This window comes from Cyprinodon tularosa, unplaced genomic scaffold (assembly GCF_016077235.1).
Source record: "Cyprinodon tularosa strain WSP-4 unplaced genomic scaffold, ASM1607723v1 ctg40, whole genome shotgun sequence".
Classification (NCBI taxonomy): domain Eukaryota; kingdom Metazoa; phylum Chordata; class Actinopteri; order Cyprinodontiformes; family Cyprinodontidae; genus Cyprinodon; species Cyprinodon tularosa.
The window spans coordinates 248737-270874 of record NW_024039119.1 but is presented as its reverse complement, the minus strand read 5'-3'; the positions used below and the strand labels follow the sequence as shown (position 1 = coordinate 270874).

At 38.5% G+C, this 22138-nt stretch overlaps 1 protein-coding gene across 10 annotated transcripts in view; it reads right to left on the bottom strand.

The window, feature by feature from the left end:
* LOC119791824 (calmodulin-binding transcription activator 1-like) overlaps positions 1-21651 on the bottom strand; it is a 108998-nt gene extending 87347 nt beyond the window's left edge. For 5 of the 10 annotated variants that reach the window (XM_038298150.1, XM_038298152.1, XM_038298153.1 and 2 more), the window contains exons 1-3: positions 20997-21235; positions 15205-15300; positions 7149-7252 (exon numbers count right to left, since the gene is read on the bottom strand). In XM_038298150.1, coding sequence (XP_038154078.1) covers positions 7149-7252; positions 15205-15300; positions 20997-21189 — 393 coding nt within the window. In that variant the 5' untranslated portion in view covers positions 21190-21235. Of the gene's footprint in view, positions 1-7148; positions 7253-15204; positions 15301-20996; positions 21236-21282 lie in introns of those variants that run through there. The other 5 variants (XM_038298151.1, XM_038298148.1, XM_038298155.1 and 2 more) reach the window with 4 other exon arrangements.
* Positions 21652-22138: the final 487 nt, after the last annotated feature.

Sequence of the window (22138 nt, the reverse complement as noted above, 5' to 3'; positions counted from 1 at the left end):
ATTCTATTTATAAATGTTTTTGTGTTCTGCTTAAACAGGGCTCGATGTTAACCATTGCCCAATTGCCCGGGGCAAGTACTTTTTATTGTCAGGAGTACAAATTTCATTGCATTTGACCGCCGGGTGAGTGCAGTGATCGCAAAAAAATATTTATCACTCAAAATTACTTTAAAATCACCGACACCGACAAAAAAAATTAAAAAATAAAATCACCGACATTAGCTGAAAACGACCCAGCCGGCGCCATTTTTGTTGTTTTGTACACATTCTCGCGTGATTTGAAAAAGACGCGTGATTTGAAAAAGACGCGAGATTTTCCGCCAGATGGCGTGATTTTTGTCAACCTAGCGGTAATTTTGATGTAGTTACCAAAACGACAAACAAGCTAGAAAGCGCTATCATATGGCAGTCTTCAGTAGTGGTCATACATTAAAAAATATTCATTAATTTTTTTCTCTCAGACATTGGAGAGGTGCATTTAAATGTTATAGAGCTAAACATGTTAAATTGGTGACCTGTTATGCTATTATTATTGTCTTGTTGCTGTATTATTTTGTCAGGGAAAACTAATCCTGAGTCAGTTAAAAGTCAGGGAATTCTGAAATTATGTAAGACTGTGGAAACCCTGTATAAAATAACTGTATAATGATTCTCTAGAAAAGTCACATTATATTAATAGTATTATCTTGTATAAACATACTGTGACTCTAAAATACCGGTAAGTTATTCATTTGTGACATTGACTTCTATCTTGTGATTTATCTTATGTTTTTAACCTGTCAAGTTTTTTTTTTACATTTTTAGCATTACAATTTGTATTTTTCCCAAGCACACAACAGTTTAAAGCAAAGTTTAGTTTGAAAAGAATGTGCAGGAAGGATTGAAAGGCATGTTAACATGGTAATGTAGGCTTGAGTTCATTATCTGAGACATGCATATACACACCAGGAACCTGTAAAATTAAAAAATACTGAATAACAAAAAACGTTTAAAAAACAAACATGTTTCATTGATATATATACAAAAATGAATATTAGGAACTATATTTATCAAACATTATACTGGGCAAGTAAAAATTGTTTCTGGGCAAATGAAATGTGAAAGTCACAAAGTGGTAAAAATCCTTAACGTCAACCCCTGTTAAAGTAGATTATGCTTTCAGCAAATGGTATGTTTTAGGTATATTCATATCTCTAGGTAACTACGATTTGATTAATAAATTAGTTGACAATTATTTTACTAATTGAATATTAAAGATTGATCCAATTCATTGTTTCAGGCCTAGAGGCATGCTTCTTTCACGTAAATAATCAGGTAATCAATATTTAAAGCCCATTTTAGCAGGTTGCCTTCGATAGGCTAAACACACTCATAATTGTTCACTTTTTCTAAGCTAAACATGAGCAAACAATGTTATTATGACACAATTACAGAAAAAGGGTTTGTTACCTTCGTACAGACAAACAAGTGCTAGCTCCTGTTTATAACTGTTGCATTGAGGTACTGATGCCGTCGGTATCAGGTTTGTTCATCTTGTTTCCCAAGACAAATTCTGGGCTTTTGGTAGAGAATTAACCGTCTTTGTTCTTCTAAATACCGACCGATCGCTGATTGATGAGCCGCTGCGATGGATTTTCACTGTCAACATTGTCACTTCAAAGACATGTCGTAGTCTGCTCTATAGGTAATATAACTAAATAAATCAATACAAGAATGTTTATTGTGCGACCGAATGAGATGACAGTCTTTTTAACTTCCTTTGTACCCAACACACTTGTAGCATTAGCTACAGTTAGGGGCAACTACGGCTGGGATAAAAGACATTTGTCCTGTTTTTCTCTCCTCATCCATCCATCCATAAGAAATTATAAAGGAGGTACAAAGGAGGTACTAATATTAATCTGTTCACTTCCTGTTTGGATTAACTGAGTGTGCAGCTGCTGCAGCTGTCCAGAGGAACTCCATCTGAAGTTAAGTTATTTTCTCTGTGATATCTCTGTATCTAAGTAACTCTAACTGACTAGTTTAAAACATAGCATCTTCTGCTGCACTTTTCTACTGAGCACTTGTCAGTTTCACACGGTTTTATTTCTGATAGCAAGGAGTAGCTAGCCTAGGCTAGCGCTAGCTTAGCATTGCTATGGCTTCTCTCTCTCCCTCCCTTGACTCTTTTCCAACTTTTCCTTCTTCCTCTCCTGCTCTCTGTGTCAGATGTTCAGTTATTCCTCTGCCTCCTTTAGTGATAATGGGATGTGTAATAAGTGTAGTATTTTTGTAGCTTTGGAGGCGAGGGTGTCAGAGTTAGAATCCAGGCTTCAGGCTGTTGAACATCCAGGAGTTAAAGTAGGCCCCCCACGTAGCTGTCCTCCAAAAGTGCCTGAGCAGCCAGGCGATTGGGTAACTTTACGCAGAAAGCGTAGTCGTGGATCTCTGCCCACTGGTCACCACCAACCCGTTCACGTTTCTAACCGGTTTTCCCCACTCAGTGACACACCCACTGAGAAGCCCACTCTGGTGATTGGCAGCTCCATAGTCAGAAACGTGGCATTAGAGACACCAGGGACCATAGTCAAATGTTTGCCGGGGGCCAGAACGGGCGACATCAAATCCTACCTGAAACTGCTGGCTAAGGATAAGGTTAAATACAGTACGATTGTTATTCACGCTGGTGGTAATGACACCCGGTTACGCCGATCGGAGGTCACTAAAATTAGTGTTGCTTCGGTGTGTAAGTTTGCCAAAAAAATGTCGGACTCCGTAATTTTCTCTGGTCCCCTCCCTGATCTGACCAATGATGACATGTTTAGCCGCATGTCGTCATTCAACCGCTGGTTGTCTAGGTGGTGTCCTGAAAACAACGTAGGCTACATTAATAATTGGCAATCCTTTTGGGGAAAGCCTGGTCTGATTCGGAGAGACGGCATCCATCCCACTTTGGATGGTGCAGCTCTTCTTTCTAGGAATCTGGCCACATTTATTAGTCCTCCAAAACCCTGACCACCCAGGGTGCAGACCAGGAAGCAGAGTTGTAGTTTAACACACATCTCTGCAGCTTCTCTACTGTTACCCACTCTTTACTCCATCCAGACAGTGTCTTGCCCACGACCAAAATCTAATAAATTAACAAAGATTCCCAAAGGAGTAAATCATGATAATCTAATTAAAATCAAAATAACTCCAATTGGGGAAAAAGTTAAAACAATTAAATGCGGTCTGTTTAACATAAGATCTCTTTCCTCTAAAGGTCTGCTAGTTAATGACTTGATTTGTGATAATCACATTGACTTGTTTTGCCTTACAGAAACCTGGCTGCAGCAAGAGGATTATGTGAGCATAAACGAGGCAACTCTTTCAAGCTATTTAAATTTTCACATACCCAGAAGTTCTGGGCGAGGAGGAGGAGTAGCAACAATCTTCCAGTCTGACTTACTGATTACTCCCAAAACAGTTAATACCTACAACTCTTTTGAACATTTAACCCTTAATTTCCCTCATCCAAATTTCAAGGCAAGAAAACCTCTTCTTTTTGTAACTTTGTATCGTCCGCCAGGTCCTTACTCTGAATTTTTAGATGAGTTTTCAGAGTTCCTTTCTGATTTGGTATTAAATACTGACAGGGTCATCATAGTGGGAGATTTTAACATCCATGCTGACATTGAAGGCGATAGCTTAAGAGCAGCCTTTAATGCTATCTTAGACACTATTGGCTTTGTTCAAAATGTGAATAGTCCCACACATTCTCATCTTCATACTTTGGATCTTGTGCTGACATACGGCATAGAATGTGAAGAAATAACAGTATTTCCTCACAACCCTGTCCTCTCTGACCACTTTCTAATAACCTTCAGGATTACTTTAACAGAGTTCTCCTCCCCCAAAAGAAGGTTCAATTTTAGTAGATCTTTATCAGATGGTGCAGTTATAAATTTTAAAGAATCTGCTTCACTTTCTCTCTCCTCTGTGTCGCTGAGCAGTGCTGCAGAGTGCAAAAGCATAGCTTATTCCCCTTCACAGGTTGATGATTTTGTTGATGGGGTTGCTAGTTCTCTGCGTACTGCCTTAGACAACGCAGCTCCCTTGAAAATGAAAACCGTTGAAAATAGAAAGCTTGCTCCTTGGTTTAATGCAGAGTTGCGTACTTTGAAGCAAAATGCTAGGAAACTGGAGAGAAAATATCGCTCCACAGGCCTGCGGGAGTCCTTCCTAGTCTGGAAAAATGGTTTACTGCTGTATAAGAGGACCCTTTCTAAAGCAAGAGCAGCATACTTCTCCTCATTAATAGAGGAGAATAAGAATAATCCTAGATTTCTTTTTAATACAGTTGCCAAACTCACCCAGAGCCATAGCTCTGTTGAACCGTCCATTCCACCTGCTCTTAGCAGCAATGATTTTATCGGATTCTTTATAAATAAGATTGATCTTATTAAAAATAAGATCATAAGCACTCCTCTATCCGCGATTGTACCTGAGGTAGTCATGGAATCTGAACCGGGTTTAGACTGCTTTGATCCAGTTGAACTTTCTGAATTAGCAAAATTTTTGTCTTCATCTAAGCCTTCAACTTGTATGTTAGATCCAGTTCCAACCAGGTTATTTAAGGAGGTATTCCCTTTGATCTCCTCCTCCATTTTAGATGTGATTAATCTATCTCTGTTACAGGGATATGTACCTAAAGCTTTTAAGGTTGCTGTAATTAAACCTCTGCTTAAGAAACCGTCTCTTGACCCAGATGACTTGGTTAATTATAGACCTATATCCAATCTTCCTTTCTTATCCAAAATTCTTGAGAAAGTAGTTGCCAAACAAGTTTGCGACCACTTACACCATAATGAACTTTTTGAAGAGTTGTAGTCTGGCTTTAGAGCTCATCATAGCACTGAAACAGCTCTGGTGAAAGTCACTAATGATATTCTCATGGCCTCAGATAATGGACTTGTATCTGTGCTCGTCCTGTTGGATCTTAGTGCTGCATTTGATACAGTTGACCATAATATTCTTTTAGAAAGACTTGAATATTTTGTTGGAATTAAAGGAACAGCACTAGACTGGTTTAAATCTTATCTATCTGATCGAATTCAGTTTGTTTATGTTAATGATAGATCTTCAACACGCTCAAAGGTTACCTGTGGAGTACCACAGGGATCAGTGCTAGGACCAATTCTCTTTACTTTATACATGCTCCCAATTGGTAGAATTATTAGACAGCATGGGATTAATTTCCACTGTTATGCTGATGATACCCAGCTATATCTGTCTATAAATCCAGATGAAGCTAACCCATTACATAGATTACAGGCATGTCTTGAAGACATAAAAACCTGGATGACTCTTAACTTTCTGCTTCTGAATGCAGACAAAACAGAAGTTATAGTCTTTGGACCAGAGTCTCTGAAAAAGAAGCTGATTAGCCAGTCACTTCATTTGGATGGGATTAAACTGATTTCAGATAATAAAGTAAAAAATCTTGGTGTTATTTTTGATCAGGACCTGTCATTTAAATCCCAGATCAAAGAGGTTTCTAGAATTTCCTTCTTTCATCTGAGGAACATTGCAAAAATTAGAAATCTCCTGTCCAGGGGTGATGCTGAGAAACTAGTCCATGCATTTGTTACTTCAAGGCTGGACTATTGTAATTCTTTACTATCAGGAAGTCCACAAACTGTAGTTAAAAGCCTTCAGCTGATCCAAAATGCTGCAGCCAGAGTTCTGATGAAAATTAAAAAGAGAGATCATATCTCTCCTATCCTGGCTTCTCTTCATTGGCTTCCTGTTAAATCAAGAATTGAATTTAAAATCCTCCTTCTCACATATAAAGCCTTAAATGGCCAAGCTCCATCTTATATCAGAGATCTGATTGTTCCTTATGTTCCTAACAGAGCACTTCGCTCTCAATCTGCAGGTTTACTAGTGGTTCCTAGAATTTCTAAAAGTAGAATGGGAGGCAGATCTTTTAGTTATCAGGCTCCTCTCCTGTGGAACCAACTACCAGTTTTAGTCCGTGAGGCAGACACTCTGTCTACTTTTAAGACTAGGCTTAAAACTTTCCTTTTTGATAAAGCTTATAGTTAGGGTGGCTCAGGTTATCCTGAGCTGTCTTTAAAGTTATGCTGCTATAGGCTTAGACTTTTGGAGGACATAGGGACCCCCATTTCATCATTCTGCTTCATTCTCTCTCTGTTCTCCTATTCTGCAGAATCTGTTTGTTCAATCTCTAACGTTCTGCTCTCTCTGCTTTTCCTCAGAGTAGCTTTGCCTCGTCTGTTCCTGTTTGGCTGTGACGTCATCCAGGAAAGAAACATCAGCTGTGCTGCTTCCATCAACACCCTTGTTTGTAGATGTTGGAGATCGTCCTGTTTTCCAGTGTGGTCCTGTTTCTCTGGCCGTGACTGGGTGGATGTGCTCTCTTCATCCTCTGGCATGGGAGCTGCCTTGGAGCTCGTCTGCCTGGCTGTGTGTTTCCTGGACGGGGCCGCCTTTTACAGCTGCTTTTTGTATCTCTGCTTCTGTCTCCTTGAACCCCAGTCGGCCTCGGCAGATGGCCGCTCACACTGAGCCTGGTTCTGCTGGAGGTTTCTTCCTGTTAAAAGGGAGTTTTTCCTCTCCACTGTCGCTACAAGCATGCTTAGTGTGAGGGATTGTATTTGAGTCAATGAGTCAATGCAATCAACTGGTTTTCCTTAGATAGAAAACTTTGTATCAATTTGACTGTATGATCTGGTTAAACTGTAAAGTGCCTTGAGATGACATGTGTTGTGAATTTGGCGCTATATGAATAAACTGAATTGAATTGAATTGAATTGAATTGAATTACAAAGGTAGCATAAAATCTGAGTTAAGAAAATATCTTTGCTCTCGTATGAGCCAGCTCTGCCTCTGATTGTGTCGGAAGCTGTTTTTATGACTAAACATCGCTAAACTTAGAAAAACAGGATTCTTCCTCATGAGTTTGACTCTAATCTATTTTATCTCCCACTGTTCCAGTTTTAGGATCTCGCTCCGTAGAGCTACCAGAGCGTTTGTTTACCTCCTCTTGGTTTCTAAATGTGACATCATTTAGAGATGAGTCACACACAAATAAAAAAAGAAACAGCTCATTCTCATCACCATGTGATGGATATTTCCCCAATTCCAGCGTGTCTCTTTCTCACCTCGTTGGTGTTCCAGCGATGGCGCTCCTTGGGCAGAGAGGAACATTTGGGTAGACACTCCAGCAGCTTCTTGGGAAGGTAGATCTTTAACTGGCCTGGCTCATCTTGGGTCAAATGGAGGAGACGGGGAGGAAGCAAGAGAAAGGTGAATTATAATGAGCAAAAAGAATAAAGAAAAATATATCAAATCTGTAAACGAGCAGTTAAAATAACTATAGATTATTCATCATTATGTACTATTACAACAGCTTTGTTGACAATAGGAAGAAATTTTACTTTGTTTATTTTTATTTTATTTTATTTGGCACATAAAGGCAACAATTTTAATTCATTTTAGACCGTTTTTGCCTTTCTAATGTATTAAAGATACAAACAGAGAATATTTGGCATAACAGCAATTGAGGATGTCAGGCTAAGAGTTTGAATTCCCCTGAAAGCGTGTTATTGTTAATTGTCTGCATGGATTCTGCGTCATCTAGGTCATGGTTATCCAAGTTTTTAAGCCAGAGGCAGTTTTTTTGGCTCTTGAAATCATGATTCCTCAATAGACCAATGAGCCAAAAGGAAAAATATTAACTCTTGGATGAAAAGATAAAAAAAAAAAAAGGAAAATAAGTAGTGTGTTTGCTTTCTATTGGAAATTTAGGATTATTTCAACTGAATTACTACGACTAACATATACTAATTGTTATTTTCACGTCCCTCTGCAGCCTGTGAGTCAGTGTACAAAAACAATTAATTCTAATTCAGAGCTGAAAGGCGGCACTTTTACTTTTGGACATCAGGTGGAGGTGCGCCATGAATCTACTCAAAAACAGATTTTGGATTAAGCCGAATCCATTAGCATACATTATCTGTGCATTAGGGTTCGGTAAATATAACGGCCAGCCGATCACATGGGCATTTCTTATCCTCTTTAAAAGCAGTTCTCTCCCCACAGTGTTGCATAGACAGTTTGGTAATGGAGTGGAGAATCCCAAAATAGCTGCTCCTGTGAGGAAACTATTTCTGTGCAAGAGCTGGATAGTCACAGGCTTAGGGCAGGTGATGTGTAATTCTGAGTTCAAATTATGTCTCTGGACACAGTCCCAGTCTTTGGGGGCAGTGAAGCACAATCTAGAATAATAGGGATTGGGGACAAAAACACAGCCTGGTAAAATTAGTTTACCTTTGCTTCCCTGGCTTGATTTAATTTCACATGACTTAAATTGTGTTATGTTTGATCAAGAGATGCATAAATCACTTAAAAAACAGTCTATCTTCGGCAAAACTGTATTGAACGCCGATCAGCCAACGAACATGCAGTCATTAAGACACCATATAATCCCACAGTAAACCTAAAAGTAATTCATTAGACTGGGTAGCTAAAACTCATTATTTAGTTAGATTTCTGCATACTTAAAGGCGTTGTTAGTGGAACATCTTCTTTTTTTAATAACATTTAACTCCAACCTATGGATAAATCAGAATTGTCTGTGTTTTAGTTAAGAATTACTTAAATAACTTAATAAAGAGAGACTTTAGTGTAATGAGGAAGTACTTGTGCAGATTTTGACCTCATTGGCTGAACAGTTGGCAATGGGTACGGCTCATGCTCACATACTATAAGTCAGGTTTCTGCTAGATTCAATAGGGGCTGTTCAATGTGGCTGCTTAGCATGTAGTAGGCTCGTGTGATGAAATAATCACCATGTTAATAATAAATTGATTATATTATAATATGTAAAGGATAAAGGCAGCTAACCTTTTACAATTTTTCTAGAATTTAAGCGTCCCTTCCCTATATCTGTTAACAGAATGTAGCACAGAAAACTATTGGCAAATAAAAAATGTGTAAATAACTAGAAACTTTAAAAAGTTTTATCAATTTAAAATGAGAAGCACAGCTTGATATGTGTATATGTTCTTAAAAATCTTTTGAGGTTTATGTTTGTGAAAATACTCTGTGTGCTGTTCTTTGATAACTTAATCATCTATGTTTTTGTCAATAAATTCCTGAAACACACACAAACTTTAAAAAACAAGCTCACATAGAAGGATTTAAATGGTTTTCCTTGCATAAAGAGAAAAGTAAGGAATCCTGAACCTAATATCATGGGTTAATACAACCTCATTAGCTTCCTGTTTCTACTGACCTCAGTCCTTTTTAATGATTGACTTCCAGCAATTTTCTTAGAAAATCTGGTGTGTATTTCCAGCATACTGCCACTGCAAAAAAGTACTCTTGGATTAGTATTCCTAGCTATTTAAAAGGTGTTATACTTTCTAAAGAAACAAACAAACAATTGTATTGTCCAAGAATTTAACCCTGGGCAGCTCCAGATGATCACCACAGCGAGACATCTGTGTAATCTAATGCACAATTGGAGAAAATGTAAGAGTTTTCTTTACTGCAAACCTTTTCTAAATAAAATATTACCAATATTCATTTAAAAAATCAAGATGTTCAGATAAACTCCCAATTTTTTTCCAGAAATCTAAAATAGTAACAGAACTTAAAAATCTGATATGAGTAACTTTATACTTTTCTCAGCCTCAACAAGTCAAGGATTGGAGTCAATAACTGGAAAATTACATTTGAAACAACTTATATACTGTGTCTTAATAACTAAGTATGTTTAAAGGTGACTGTCTATTTATTAGCACAAACACTGACCCAATGTTATACATGTGTCCCCCAAAGGTGGCCTGCTCAAAGAGAACGAGAACTCAAAGGTTTTTGATAAGCGTTTGAGTAGAGGACATCCATTTATGACTCCCCGAGGATGATAGGGCATACAATCTAAATGGAGGTGGATGACAAAGCAAGAGACGATAGAGGTGGGGAGGGTTCAGGTGGAGAGGCGTAGGGATGAGGGAAGACATTGAGGAAAATAGCAGACAGGAGGTAAACTTGAGAGGGAAAAAAAGATTCACAAAGTAGGAAAACAGCAACATGAAAAACTTTGATAAGCTAAACTAGATCTGTTCATGTGTGTATGTCTGATGGTATAGGGATATATCTAAGCATGTGTGTGTTTTGTCAGTTAGAGGAGTGTTCAGGCACGTATGCTCCCCCTAATCAATTATGCATTTATTAATAGAAGGCCTGAGAAGACAGAATTTCAAACAGCTGAACTGCGCAGCAGCTTAGTTAAACAGCTGAATGGTGCAGCTTAGTTAAAGCCTAATTTCTTTTTTAGCAGCACTCCAGCCTCTCTGCTATGAATGCCAATCAGGGTTTAGACCCCACCCCTCCTCAATATACCCCCCCCCCCCCCCCCCCCCCCCTCCTTTTACCCTGCTGTTCTGAAGAATTCTCATCACAGCCCTGCCTTTGAAATGTACCAGAACCACCACATCAAACAAGCCCGTTTGCACATGTGGAGGCAAACCCATGCACACAGAAATGCATGCTCATACATACAAACAGACAACACATGCAGAAAAGACTGTCGATCAAAGGAAACACGTCGCCCAAATTGTCCCAGGCCTTTTTTTTTTGTTTCTAACACTCTCTTTCTCCCCAACCAGTGACCTTGCTTCTATAATCCCTTTCAAAGCACACTTTCATGCATGCGATCATCGTCCTAACCTGTCCTTAAAATTTGTTCTCCCCTGCTGATCAGGACCAGCATACACACATACATACACAGGCGTTTGCAGATTTCCTGAATGCTGATGAGTTGTTTTTTTTTTTCTTTTTTGCACCCAGTAGAGTTGTGTGTTGTGTTTCTAACAACCCTGAATCAGAGAATTACAGAGAATGAGTCCCAGTTTAAAACAAAACTAGCACCCGAGTAGTCCTCTGTTCTGTTTTGTCTGAAACAGCTCTCAATGGATCTGATGTGACAAAAAAAAAAAAAACTCTAAAACTAAAAACTACAACCTCTCTTGTTCTCTGGCTCCTCACCAAAACTCATCCATCCTGGGACTCAGGAAAATAAAGCAGATCTGAAAATGAAAGAACTTTTTTTTTTTTCTTATTTGGATTTGTTTGCAGTGAGGGACAAATTGCTGCCTGTATGCAGATGACATACTGACTTGCAAATTAGATGAAAATTGCCCCAAAAAAATGACAAAGCCTGAATTCTGAAGCAAAATTGCTGAACTAAAGTGAAAAATATCAAACCAGGACTTAGACCGTAATCACACGGAAAAGGCGACTGCATCAGATGAATATTTTACCTCATAAAACTGTCATCTCCATATTTAACACAGAAACAAGCCAATGCCAATGCCAAGCCAATTATAAAACTCTACTCAGCAAAGAGAGAGGAAAAAAAAAAATTGCTCCAAATGCAACTCTTAACCCCCCCCCCCCCCCCCCCCCACCGATATTAGGAGGCGTCGGGGGAAATTTTCACATTTCTCCCCTCTTTTTTTTTCCAGGATGAAATTAATGTCACAGAAAGAAAGGCTCATTGCACAGCAGCTTGATAGAGGGATGGAAGGGGAGGCAGGAGATACGAGAGAGAGAAACACGGGGCAGAGAGAAGATTGAGAGGGGGCGGAGGGGAAAAAAAGGAGCGCAAGGGGAGGAGGGAAAGGATAGAAAGATGGGCGTGCATGCTAATTTTATCATTCTGCTGATAAACTTTTCCTCCAGTAATCCTCCGGCTGGGACGTGACAACCGATAGGAGACAGGGATAGGCTCAGGAAGCTTCAGTCTGTGTCTTACCGTCATCCCGAAGAGAACCTTCTATTCTTTATTTCTTTATTCTGAGATAAATAACGATTTTGTCTTACAACTGTTTCTTCCTTCCATCTTAACGAGGTCTAGTGAAGCCATCCCATCCCTTTCAAAGAAACATGACAGCATGGGAAGTTGCAAAGTTTGCTGAGGTGGTGCAGAGGTTGCTTTGTGTGTGTGTTGAGTTGTGTGTATGTCTATATCCGGTCCAAGACTGTATGGGGACCAGAGCAGAATATACATGAACATAGTGCTTTCTAATTACCATTAATCCATGTTAGGAACAATGCATTAGAAAAAAGTAGTAAATTATTGTAATATATTGTATTTGGCAGTAAAAGAGAAATGTCATGCTTCACCAACTAAATTTTGGTCATATTATCATAGTTCCTAAGGCTGGCAACGCATTTCAATCTGATATGTTGGTTTTAAAAAAATAACCCATGGCGAACAGCTTAAAGAGATGTTTCTAAAACAACAGAAGAAGTTTTGAAACATTACAAGAAGACGGTTTTGCAACAACACAAGAAAAAGACGTTTTAAATAATTAGAAGAAGATAGTTGTGACTACCCAATCCGTACCAGATGTACGATGGCTACCATTGGCTCATTTGTGCGTGTGCATGCAGATATTCATCCAGGTCACCATAAATAATGTAATCATGGTACTAAAAGTACTTATTGCTGCCCTTAAATCACTAAAGAATGATAATGCACATCTTTAAAACTTATTTTTATAACTTTTCTTAGACAATTTGATGCTTTTTACATTTTCTCCATTAAACTGCTGATGTGATGCAGTGCGGTTAAATATAATTAAACCATGTTTATCTGCATTTTAGTTTGCTTTCTTTAGGTTACGCACTATATACCATAATGTTAACATTAGAGGAAAAAAAAAAACTCAAAAAGACCAGATTTATTAATCTGAAGTCAAAAACGTTAGCGCCCGGAAGTAGCGTAGGATCCTAAATCCGGTTCAGATCTGGCACAGACAAGTGATAAAAACAGAAAGGATTTATTGCATTTATTTTCTAAGGAAACACATTATTAACCTTTAACACATTATAGCTTAGTACGCTTACCATTTTTAAGGAAGGAAAAACTAAATTTGGTATTTTTTTCTAAGTAAAATTGAGGGCAACCCGAATGTATTCCTGGTTGTGCAAATGAGCTGATGGTATGGATCGTCCTTCTGGTACAGAATGGGTAGTGACAATGGTTTTAAAACAACAGAAAAAGAAGTAGACATTTTTTTTTTAAATTTAAAGAACAAAAATAAGATGTTTTTTAAAACATTAGAAGAAAACTGTTTGAAAAAAACAGAGGAACAAGATTGATACAAATATCAGTTTGAGTGGCTATAGTCACACTAATTATCGTTAATATTAATGTTCATTTTGAAATAACCTAAACTACTGTCATGTTTTGTTTCATAGTAATTGAAACTTTTGTTGTTAATCCTTGTGTGGCCACATTATCTAATTAATGAGGCATAAACAGAGCATTTGTCATGTCCTGCAATGGTTTTCATGTTTTGCTATTCTATATCATTTTATTTTTGTGATTCAGCTATTCATGACAAATGATTGCACACCTTCACTTTATAGTGCCTTGTCTTGTATGGTTGTTTTGGCAAAAGCAAGTAAAAAGTAATCGGTAACATTACACAGATGGTAAAATTGTAAAAAAATATTACTTTCTATCAAATGTAACTTTTTATTTGTAATACATTACATTTTTGAAGTAACTTCAACTCTGCTATTAATGATATTTCCTATTAATATTCAACTTATATCACTAACATCTCTACTGTGTTCTGAAATGTAGAAATTATGTTTGTCAATCATGGCAAGGAGGCTAGAAGCAATGATTTTGAAGCTTTGTATGTCTGTTCTGACTAACTAACTAACCAACTAACCAACTAACTAACTAACTAACCAACTAACTAACTAACTAACTAACTAACTAACTAACTAACTAACTAACTAACTAACTAGGTATACCATCAGTATAATCCTGTTATTATTATACAAACTAGAATGATAGAAACCAGTATGGCAGGGGCAGTTTTATTATTCCCTGTTTATAACAGCTGAAAAAAAAAACCCGGGCCAGCTCTTTAAAAGACAGAAAAATGTAAACAATGTTTTAGCCCATAACCTTCTTTTTTACTTGAAAATGGTCCTACAGTTCAAAGAGCAAAGGTGAAGCACGGAGCCTAGCTAGTTTGATGGAAGTTAGCCACACACGCTAGCATTGCTATAGACATTAGCACAGCATTCCTATAGAAAATGATATTTAGATTGCTCTACTCATGTTTCCTCATCTAAACAAACCATTAACACCTATAAATGTTCCATATGAGCCAATAGAATATGGTTAAATAAAAGTATATTTTACATGGCTAACAACATAACTATAACATATAACGGTTGTTTATTTTGCAATCGACAAAAGTATCCAGCGTGTCATAGATCTGCCTTTATTTTGAATGGGCCAAACTGTTTAACGCCCCAGAAACCCAACTTTCTTGGTGTTCCTTTGGAAAAACTCTCCAAATAAATGCCTCTGGCTCAAATCAGAAGATGGCGTCATTTCCAGATCCAACACCTGACCACCCAGACAAATCGAAAGCAGTATGCCATTTGGGCCAGCTCTGTGTGTCTTTATATCACACGTTTCTGTTCGCTCCTCCTTCCATCTCTTTATTTGCCTCCAATTTTTCCCCTCTAACAGACTTACATGTGCCCCGTGTCCTCTGAAATCGATAACCAATCAAAGCAATTATTGCCTTTATAATCCCACTAACACAACAAGACAACCACACACCACGTGGCCTCCTGCGCACACACACATGCTCCAAAGTACACGCTCCATCTCACTACTGGTTTAGCAAGCGCCATTGAGGATTATAGATACATAACGCCAAGTGTACAGATTAAATACGACAATAAAGTACTGATAGCCGAAGTCGTCCCTGCCTGTTGTATCGTTGAGTGTGTGCGCACGTGCACTATTACTATAACGGCATGCATGAACAAACACGATTTGTGACAAGAGCTGAATTACAATGAAGCCTCCGCAGAGAGACAGGCAGATAGAGCGTGTGTCTGAGGGTGTTTGTATGTGATCTGTTAAAGGGTGGATGAGAAGGAGTCCTCAAACCCCCCCCCACACACACACACACACACATACACACACCCCAGACACAATCGCCAGCACACACCCTCCCTTCCCTTCACATCATCCTGCCAGAAGGCTTTTATACTTGCTCCCACAGTCACCCTGTGCTGCAGACAAATGCCTGTGTGGCACTTAAACACCCTCGTTCGCAGACGTGAGTGCCTAACTGTGGGAAGAGCGTTTCGTGTGTCTCTTACTGTTGGCGTCGGATTCATCACTCTTGGGAGGGGTGTGTCCTGTGTATCCAACAGCGATCCTGACCATTCGCTCGGGGTTTCGTATCTTCTTCAGTCCTACAGAAAGAAAAGGAGAAGAGAAATAGAGGAAAACATAAGGGTTAATTAAAATAAAAAAGATTTCACTCTTCCCTTTCTTCTAACGCCTCTAAACTTCACGAGACGTATGCATGGGATGACCTGCTAACTTGGAATCGATTGCGTCCCCGAATCGATTGGCCACAGTAGATGCCCTGCCTCCGTGTGTGCGACTAACTTGTACCTAGGTTTTAGTTTCTCTTCTCTCCCATCATTTCTCTGTTTCCCTGACCACTGTTGCTATGATACAAAGTAGTCCAACCAGTGCAGAGGGAGATGGTCTTCCCGGCTATATGGTGGATGCCGTTCTCATGCCCACTCCTGGTGTTTGGCGCCACGCACACACCTACACACATAAACGCACACACAGATCTGCCAGGGAATGGAAAGAGTGAATGGCTGTCTCCTGACTCCATGGCTAAGACTCATTTGGCTTTTAGTCAGTATGACTGAGACTTGTAAATCATTGCCTTAATTCCACACATCGCTGCAAATGTTGGAGTCGGTCTATGTATGCATGTGGGGAACATTTAGGCGCTACAGTTTTTTTTCTGAGCTGCCCATGGGCCTTCTGTCTCATCAACGCTTCTGGTCTTAACACGCAAGGGGACTCTCAACCCACGGCCTTCCCTTCGCCTCAGGCAACATGCTGCATGCTCGCTTGCATGCATGTATGTGTATCTTCTTTTGAAGTCTAGGATGCCAAAGGAAAAAAATTGTTTTTAAAAATGTTAGAAACCTACCATTCTCTCTATCCGTGTTAACTAAAAAAAAAAATGCCCCCAAGAGAAATTCTGCTCTTAGTTGTTCCCAAGTGGGGAGGGTGTTAAAACCTTCCTCTATCTGAAACAGAGTTAAGAAGGGTCAAATAATAAATTAGGCTGCATGGATATGTATCAAGTTTCAGATGAGAAAAGCCATCTTTAGCATTCGGTTTTATTTAATATGTAGGGGTTTCTGGTACATATGTTTGGGTTTTTTTTATTATAAAATACCCCAGGTACTCGTGAGTTAAGATTAACGTTCTGAAACTGAACCCTAAAAAAGCACGCCTGTGTGATATAAGAGCACTTTGCTTCCAGACTGCAGGTTTTTTTGTGGTTCCTGGAGTTTCTAAAATTAGATGACGTTATTTACAGGAGTTTCTTCCCTGCAGAAACAGCTTCCAGCTTTGTCGGTAAGGTGGACACCCTTTCTTCTTTTAAAACTACTTTTAAAATGGTCATTTTTATCAAGTTAACATTTTGAGTTTTACTAAGCTATTACAGTTATTTTTTAACTTTTTTCTTCTTCTGAAAGAAGATGCAGTTTGCTTTGCACTTAACTATGAATCTTTCCTGAACAAATCTGATGAAAGAAGTAATGCCTCCCTCCAAACTCACTATGATCCCAGCACTTATATGTTTAGTTGTGTTTTGTTCCCAGATGAAGCCATAAACTCCAGCCATTATTTTTTTATGTATATTTCTAAATAAAAGTGCTTCTTTTTAATTTTCATTTCCAGCTTTTCTCTGTATGTTTTTTTTTTTTACTGACAGAAGTCTGGTCTGACAGAAGTCTGGTCAAATCCAGAACTTGGCTAAGCCAAGTTCTGGATTTGAAAATATGAGAAATATTACAACATTTGCTGTGAGCCCACCAACTACCCAGTCAAGCTCCAGTATCCATTATATTTGAAGGTATGTGCATAATGGTAAACTACAATAAGGTGATCAGATTGTGATTTGTGATGCTAGCGGCAGTTCAGTTTTTGCAGATCATGATTTTTTAAATATATATATATATTCATTATACAGTAATTTGGGAAATTCACGGGAGCACAGCGGCAAAGAGGGGTTTAATACGATAGTTTCTCGACCAAAATGGGAAAATTGACAGCTATGTTCTACAGGAGGTTCCTACTTGTTAAAACTAAGTTGTTTCTTTCCACTGTAGCCACATTTCTTTTCAAGAGGGTAGATTGATAAGATAATGATTAGATAAAATCGGGGTTTTTTATGATAAATAACTTTAAACCAGTTTACCATTTTTGATCAAACTGAATCTGAGTAATAATGAGAAAAAAATAGGGTATAAATAAAAAAATATAAAAGATTGAAATACATATTCTTAAAAGTTTATCAAACTGTTCTACAAAACACTTCTGTTTACAAATAATGGAACATTGTTTTTTTTGCATAAAGAAATCCCATAATTTGTAAGACCTGTGCTGAACTCAATTTTGGTCCCATCATTAGTTTTAAATACAAGTGGTAAACATAAGCTTTTAAGGCTCTTATTTTGAAATCATCAGTAAGCTTTCATTTAAAAGGGTAAAGTATATAATTTTCCATTGCTGTGTTTTCCCAATTCTATGTTTTAAATTGCTTTGTTAAATAAGTATGAAAGCTTTTATTTTATAGTCTGTTCAGATTCTCTTTAGGACATCTAGCATAGATATCCCTTCAAATTTGGTAAATATTTTCATTACGACACTAAAAACATTCTTCCATACTAGACTGCTCAGCATACTCCTTTATCAGCCTCAAAATTAGATGGTAACTATGGAAACTTAACACATTTATAGACTAGAAAAGACTATCCTTTGATTTGAAAATTACTTTAACTGTTTGTCAGTGGGTACATGTTTTTTTTTTCTAGCAGGTAAGTATTCCTGAATGTTAGTACAATTTGTGACACAGATTTTTTAGCAAAAAAACAAACAAAGAAAAAACAAAACAAAACTGCACATATTGAAAGGTTGACAGGACTAGAGGCTGGTCGTCAAGGGAAACATATTTAGTCATACAGTTAATTTAAGGAGTTCATTATGGGGTTGCATGTCACTATAAATCAGGTCGTGTTAAATGCAGAATGTGGAAATCAACTTGGACTTTTAATTGAGCCGCAATGCTTTGTGGCGAGGTCTTAACGAGGCTGGTGGGATTTGTTCGCATAATGAATGACTTTGACTAAATGAATCCATCTACATCAATTCTTTTGGTTAAGCATTAAAATGTCCTCTTTTATTAATTTTTGCAGTCTGCAGCAATAGTTATGAGTCTACATGTCTGTATTGCTGTTTCAAAACAAACATGGAAGGTCAGATCACTCCATAATGAATTAAGGAGGTAAAAGTTTTTTGTAAATAGTTTTCAAAGTTAAACACAGAATAAAGTTTTGAAATATACTTTAAATTTGTAAACAATAACCACAAGTTTTGGACAGTGTGAGTTTTCTTACAAACCACAGCACCACTAGCCTCAATGACAAGCTGAAAACCAATAAGTTGGCAAATGCACTGATATTTTGTTATAATAATGCTGAGTATCTGTTTGGATTTAACAAACCCATTATTTTGAGTCAAGATTCAATTTGATTGCTTTTCATTTCATTTAAGGGTTTCAAGAAAAAACAACTTTACTTGGGTTTGGCAGACGTCAGAATAACTAATGCTGCAGATCGCAAATACTAACTCTAAATTGGTGCATTAGTAAAAATTTGAATATTTGCATTAGGAATTGAACCCTATGCAGTTACATTGATCATGAACTTATTATCTAGCATGATCTGACAATAAACAGGAAAGGCTACAATCACACTGTGAACTCAAGACATTCCCTTTCACTGTCTCACAATATTTTTGTGCACATATTTAAAAAAGGATAGATTTAAGTTTTTCATGAATCGATAATGGGTCATTCAAATCAAAATTGAAGTTTTTTAACCCTGCACAAGTTATTTTATTTGCTTTTAGAAGAATTAAAAATATTGATAATATATTTATCTTTATTTTTAAGATGAAAGATTCAGATATTCACTTGAAAAATCACAAATACTTAAAAATTAAAGACCCTATTATAAAACTTAAACTAAAAGCTCAAAACTAAGACCTAAATGTCTGATTATTTTTATATTCAGCTTAATTTTATGTGAAGTTCTGAATCATCAAGCTTATTTATAAATGAATAAATAATAGGGGATCCGTGTTATCAATAGATTTATTCATATATGTATTTATTCATTATGTAAAATTGGAAAATGCCACTTTACATGACTCTTGACTTACCCCTTCTACTTCCATCACAATTTTTTTTTTTTGTCTATTCAAATCTTTTTTTTTTCTTTTTTACTGTTTTAAATCCAAGCTAATACAAAAATACTGCCTGATAGTTAGAGTTAAGTCTGTCTTGGAAAGCAGGGCAGCAGCACTAAATCATTAAACATTGTTTTTCTCGACAAATCTGCAGCCATAAAAATTGAAACTCAATTCGCCTCAGGGGCCATCATCCTTTATATAACTGTTTTTTTTTTATCAGAATGCCAAACCAAGCTTACATTACATTCAACAGTAGCCAAAACAATAATATATATATATTATTTTAATAAATGAAAGAAGTTATTTCAGAGGGGAAAAAATACTCTTGTATTTTTTGTTGGAGGTGCCCTAATGCTCTAATTCAGAGGTCAGATTAGCTGACCGCAGTCCGGATCCAGACCCACCTGCTGACTAATTCGGACGCAACCTGATTTAAAATGTTTATAAATTACTGCATGTTGTCCGACGGCAGTGTCTAATTTCAATTGCGTCACTTCTCCTTATTGTACGGTGACGCCCATTAGCCAATGAGCGTTGTCAGTCTGGGTTGCTGCTGAGACACAGCAGGCAAATCTGTGGCAAGCCGGGTGATGGGAAAGAAGGAGAAGATGATGAGAAAAAGAGAGCAGAGAAAGTGTGGACTGCTGGAAGAACTGCTGTGAACTGGTGAAAGAAAAGTGAAATGGTGTCCTCAAAGATGACGCTGCAAATTTAGAGTATGTTTGGCTCAACCTGCTGCTGTGAAGCAGGATTCTCCACCATGAACATAATAAAAAATAAATATGGATTCAGGCTCAAAATGAGCACCTTAATATGTGCTTTAGAATGGCTTTGTCCCCATTCAAACCCAGGTTTAAAGCCTTGCAGGGCAGCCTAAAGCCCACTGCTCTCACTAAGCCATAAAAAAGAAAAGAAATAAAATAAATGGTCAGTTCAGGTGTTTCATAAAATATGGGAATCAGGAAATTGTCTATACACCAAACTCAAAAATTGTTTTCAACTTAAAAAAACATTTTAGATTTTAAAATTGAAAAATTTTCTGTTTCTTTTTTATATTTAAAAACCTCATTTTTATTTCAGCGTTAAATTTAAAGTAACAATTTATAATTAATAATGTGTCCAGACCTTTACCGTTTGTTGATTTTTAATTGGCGACCCCTCTAATTGAAAGAAGGGCCCCCATAATTAAATTCCATTTAGGGCCCCCTACAACCTTGAACCGGCTCTGCGTTGCATGACCTAAAACTGACACACACACACCTGCTCACCCATGACAACCTAAAAAGCAGCCAGATTCTCCCCCTCAGTGCCTTAGCAACCATGTAAGCACACATGAAAAGCAAGGGGCAAGAAACATAAACACACACGAACGCAGAGAGGGTAAAATAAGGAATCTACCACCCAGAGCTCAGTTTGATGATTTAAACGACAAACACGCACACAGAGAGAAAGAGAGCATCTGAATTCCTTCAGCGTTAACACTCTCATCCTTCCTCATTCCGATCCCTTCTAAACTCACATACCCAAAGCAACTCAAAGGTGACGCTATCGATCGCATTTAACTGAAATAAGATGAAACAATAGAATAAAAACTCCCCTATCCCGGAGTGGAGCGACGGGACAACTCTCCCTCTGTTCTGGATCCGCTGTCGGTTTACCGTCATCCTCGCAGCCTCTGCTTCAGCACCAGCCGCCGTGTTTTCGGGACAGGGGGGCCCGGAGGAGGAGGAGGAGGAGAGGGGGGGGGGAGGGAAGCCCCTCGCTGTTATCTCTGCTCCGCTCCGTGTCATTTACCTCCGTCCTCTCTGCTCCCTCTGAATCATCCACAGCTCAACTCAGAAATAATAAAAATAAATAAATAAAAAGAGCCCGTTATTTCTTACCTTCCGGCTTGTTTTCGGCAGCCATTTCCCCTCCGCCGCGCGCCTCATCCCTCCTCCTCCTCCTCCTCCTCCTCCTACTCCTCCTCCTCCTCCTCCTCGCCTCGACCTAGTGATGGGAGGGGTGGTGGCGGTGCTGGTGGTGGAGGGGAGGACCACGCGCGTGCACGGCGAGGTCGGCTCAAGGAGGGGGGCGGGTCTGGGAAGGAGCGGAGAGGAGGGAGGGGGGGACGCGGATGGGAGGCGAGCCTGCCGCGTTCGGTGATGCTATTCGCCCGAACGGTGAGGAATGGCGGCGGGGGTCCGCGGATGGTGAAGCCGCGGTCCTCTCCAACCTCTCCGCTTCTTCCCCGCTGTCCACGCCCCCTGATGCTCTCCCTCTCTCTCTCTCTCTCTCTCTCTCTTTCTCTCTCTCTCTCTCTCTCTCTCTCTCTCTCTCTCCCTCTCTCTCTCTCACGTCACTGAGCAACGTCTGTATTCGAGGACACCTTGACAGCCTCCCACAGCATCATCATCATCATCACCATGCTCAGCATCATCCTCTCTCCCTCACACATGCACTGTATAAAATATTCCCATTTTGCCTGTAGCTCATCTAGTTCACTTTCGCTTGTTTGTTTGTTTGTTTTTGTCTGTTTTGTTTTCATTTTCTTCTGGTGACATAAGGAAAGGGAGAACCAGAACAAAACCAAAACTCCATGTAAGCCTCAGTGAAGAGAAGACCTCACTTGGAATGAGTGGATACCAAAAGAAAAAACACTTTTCCACATCTTATGTGTCAAGTGCTATATTTCCGAAATTATAATAATATTTACATAGACCTTTCACTTGAACAAAATATAAAGGCAACGGCCTCAGC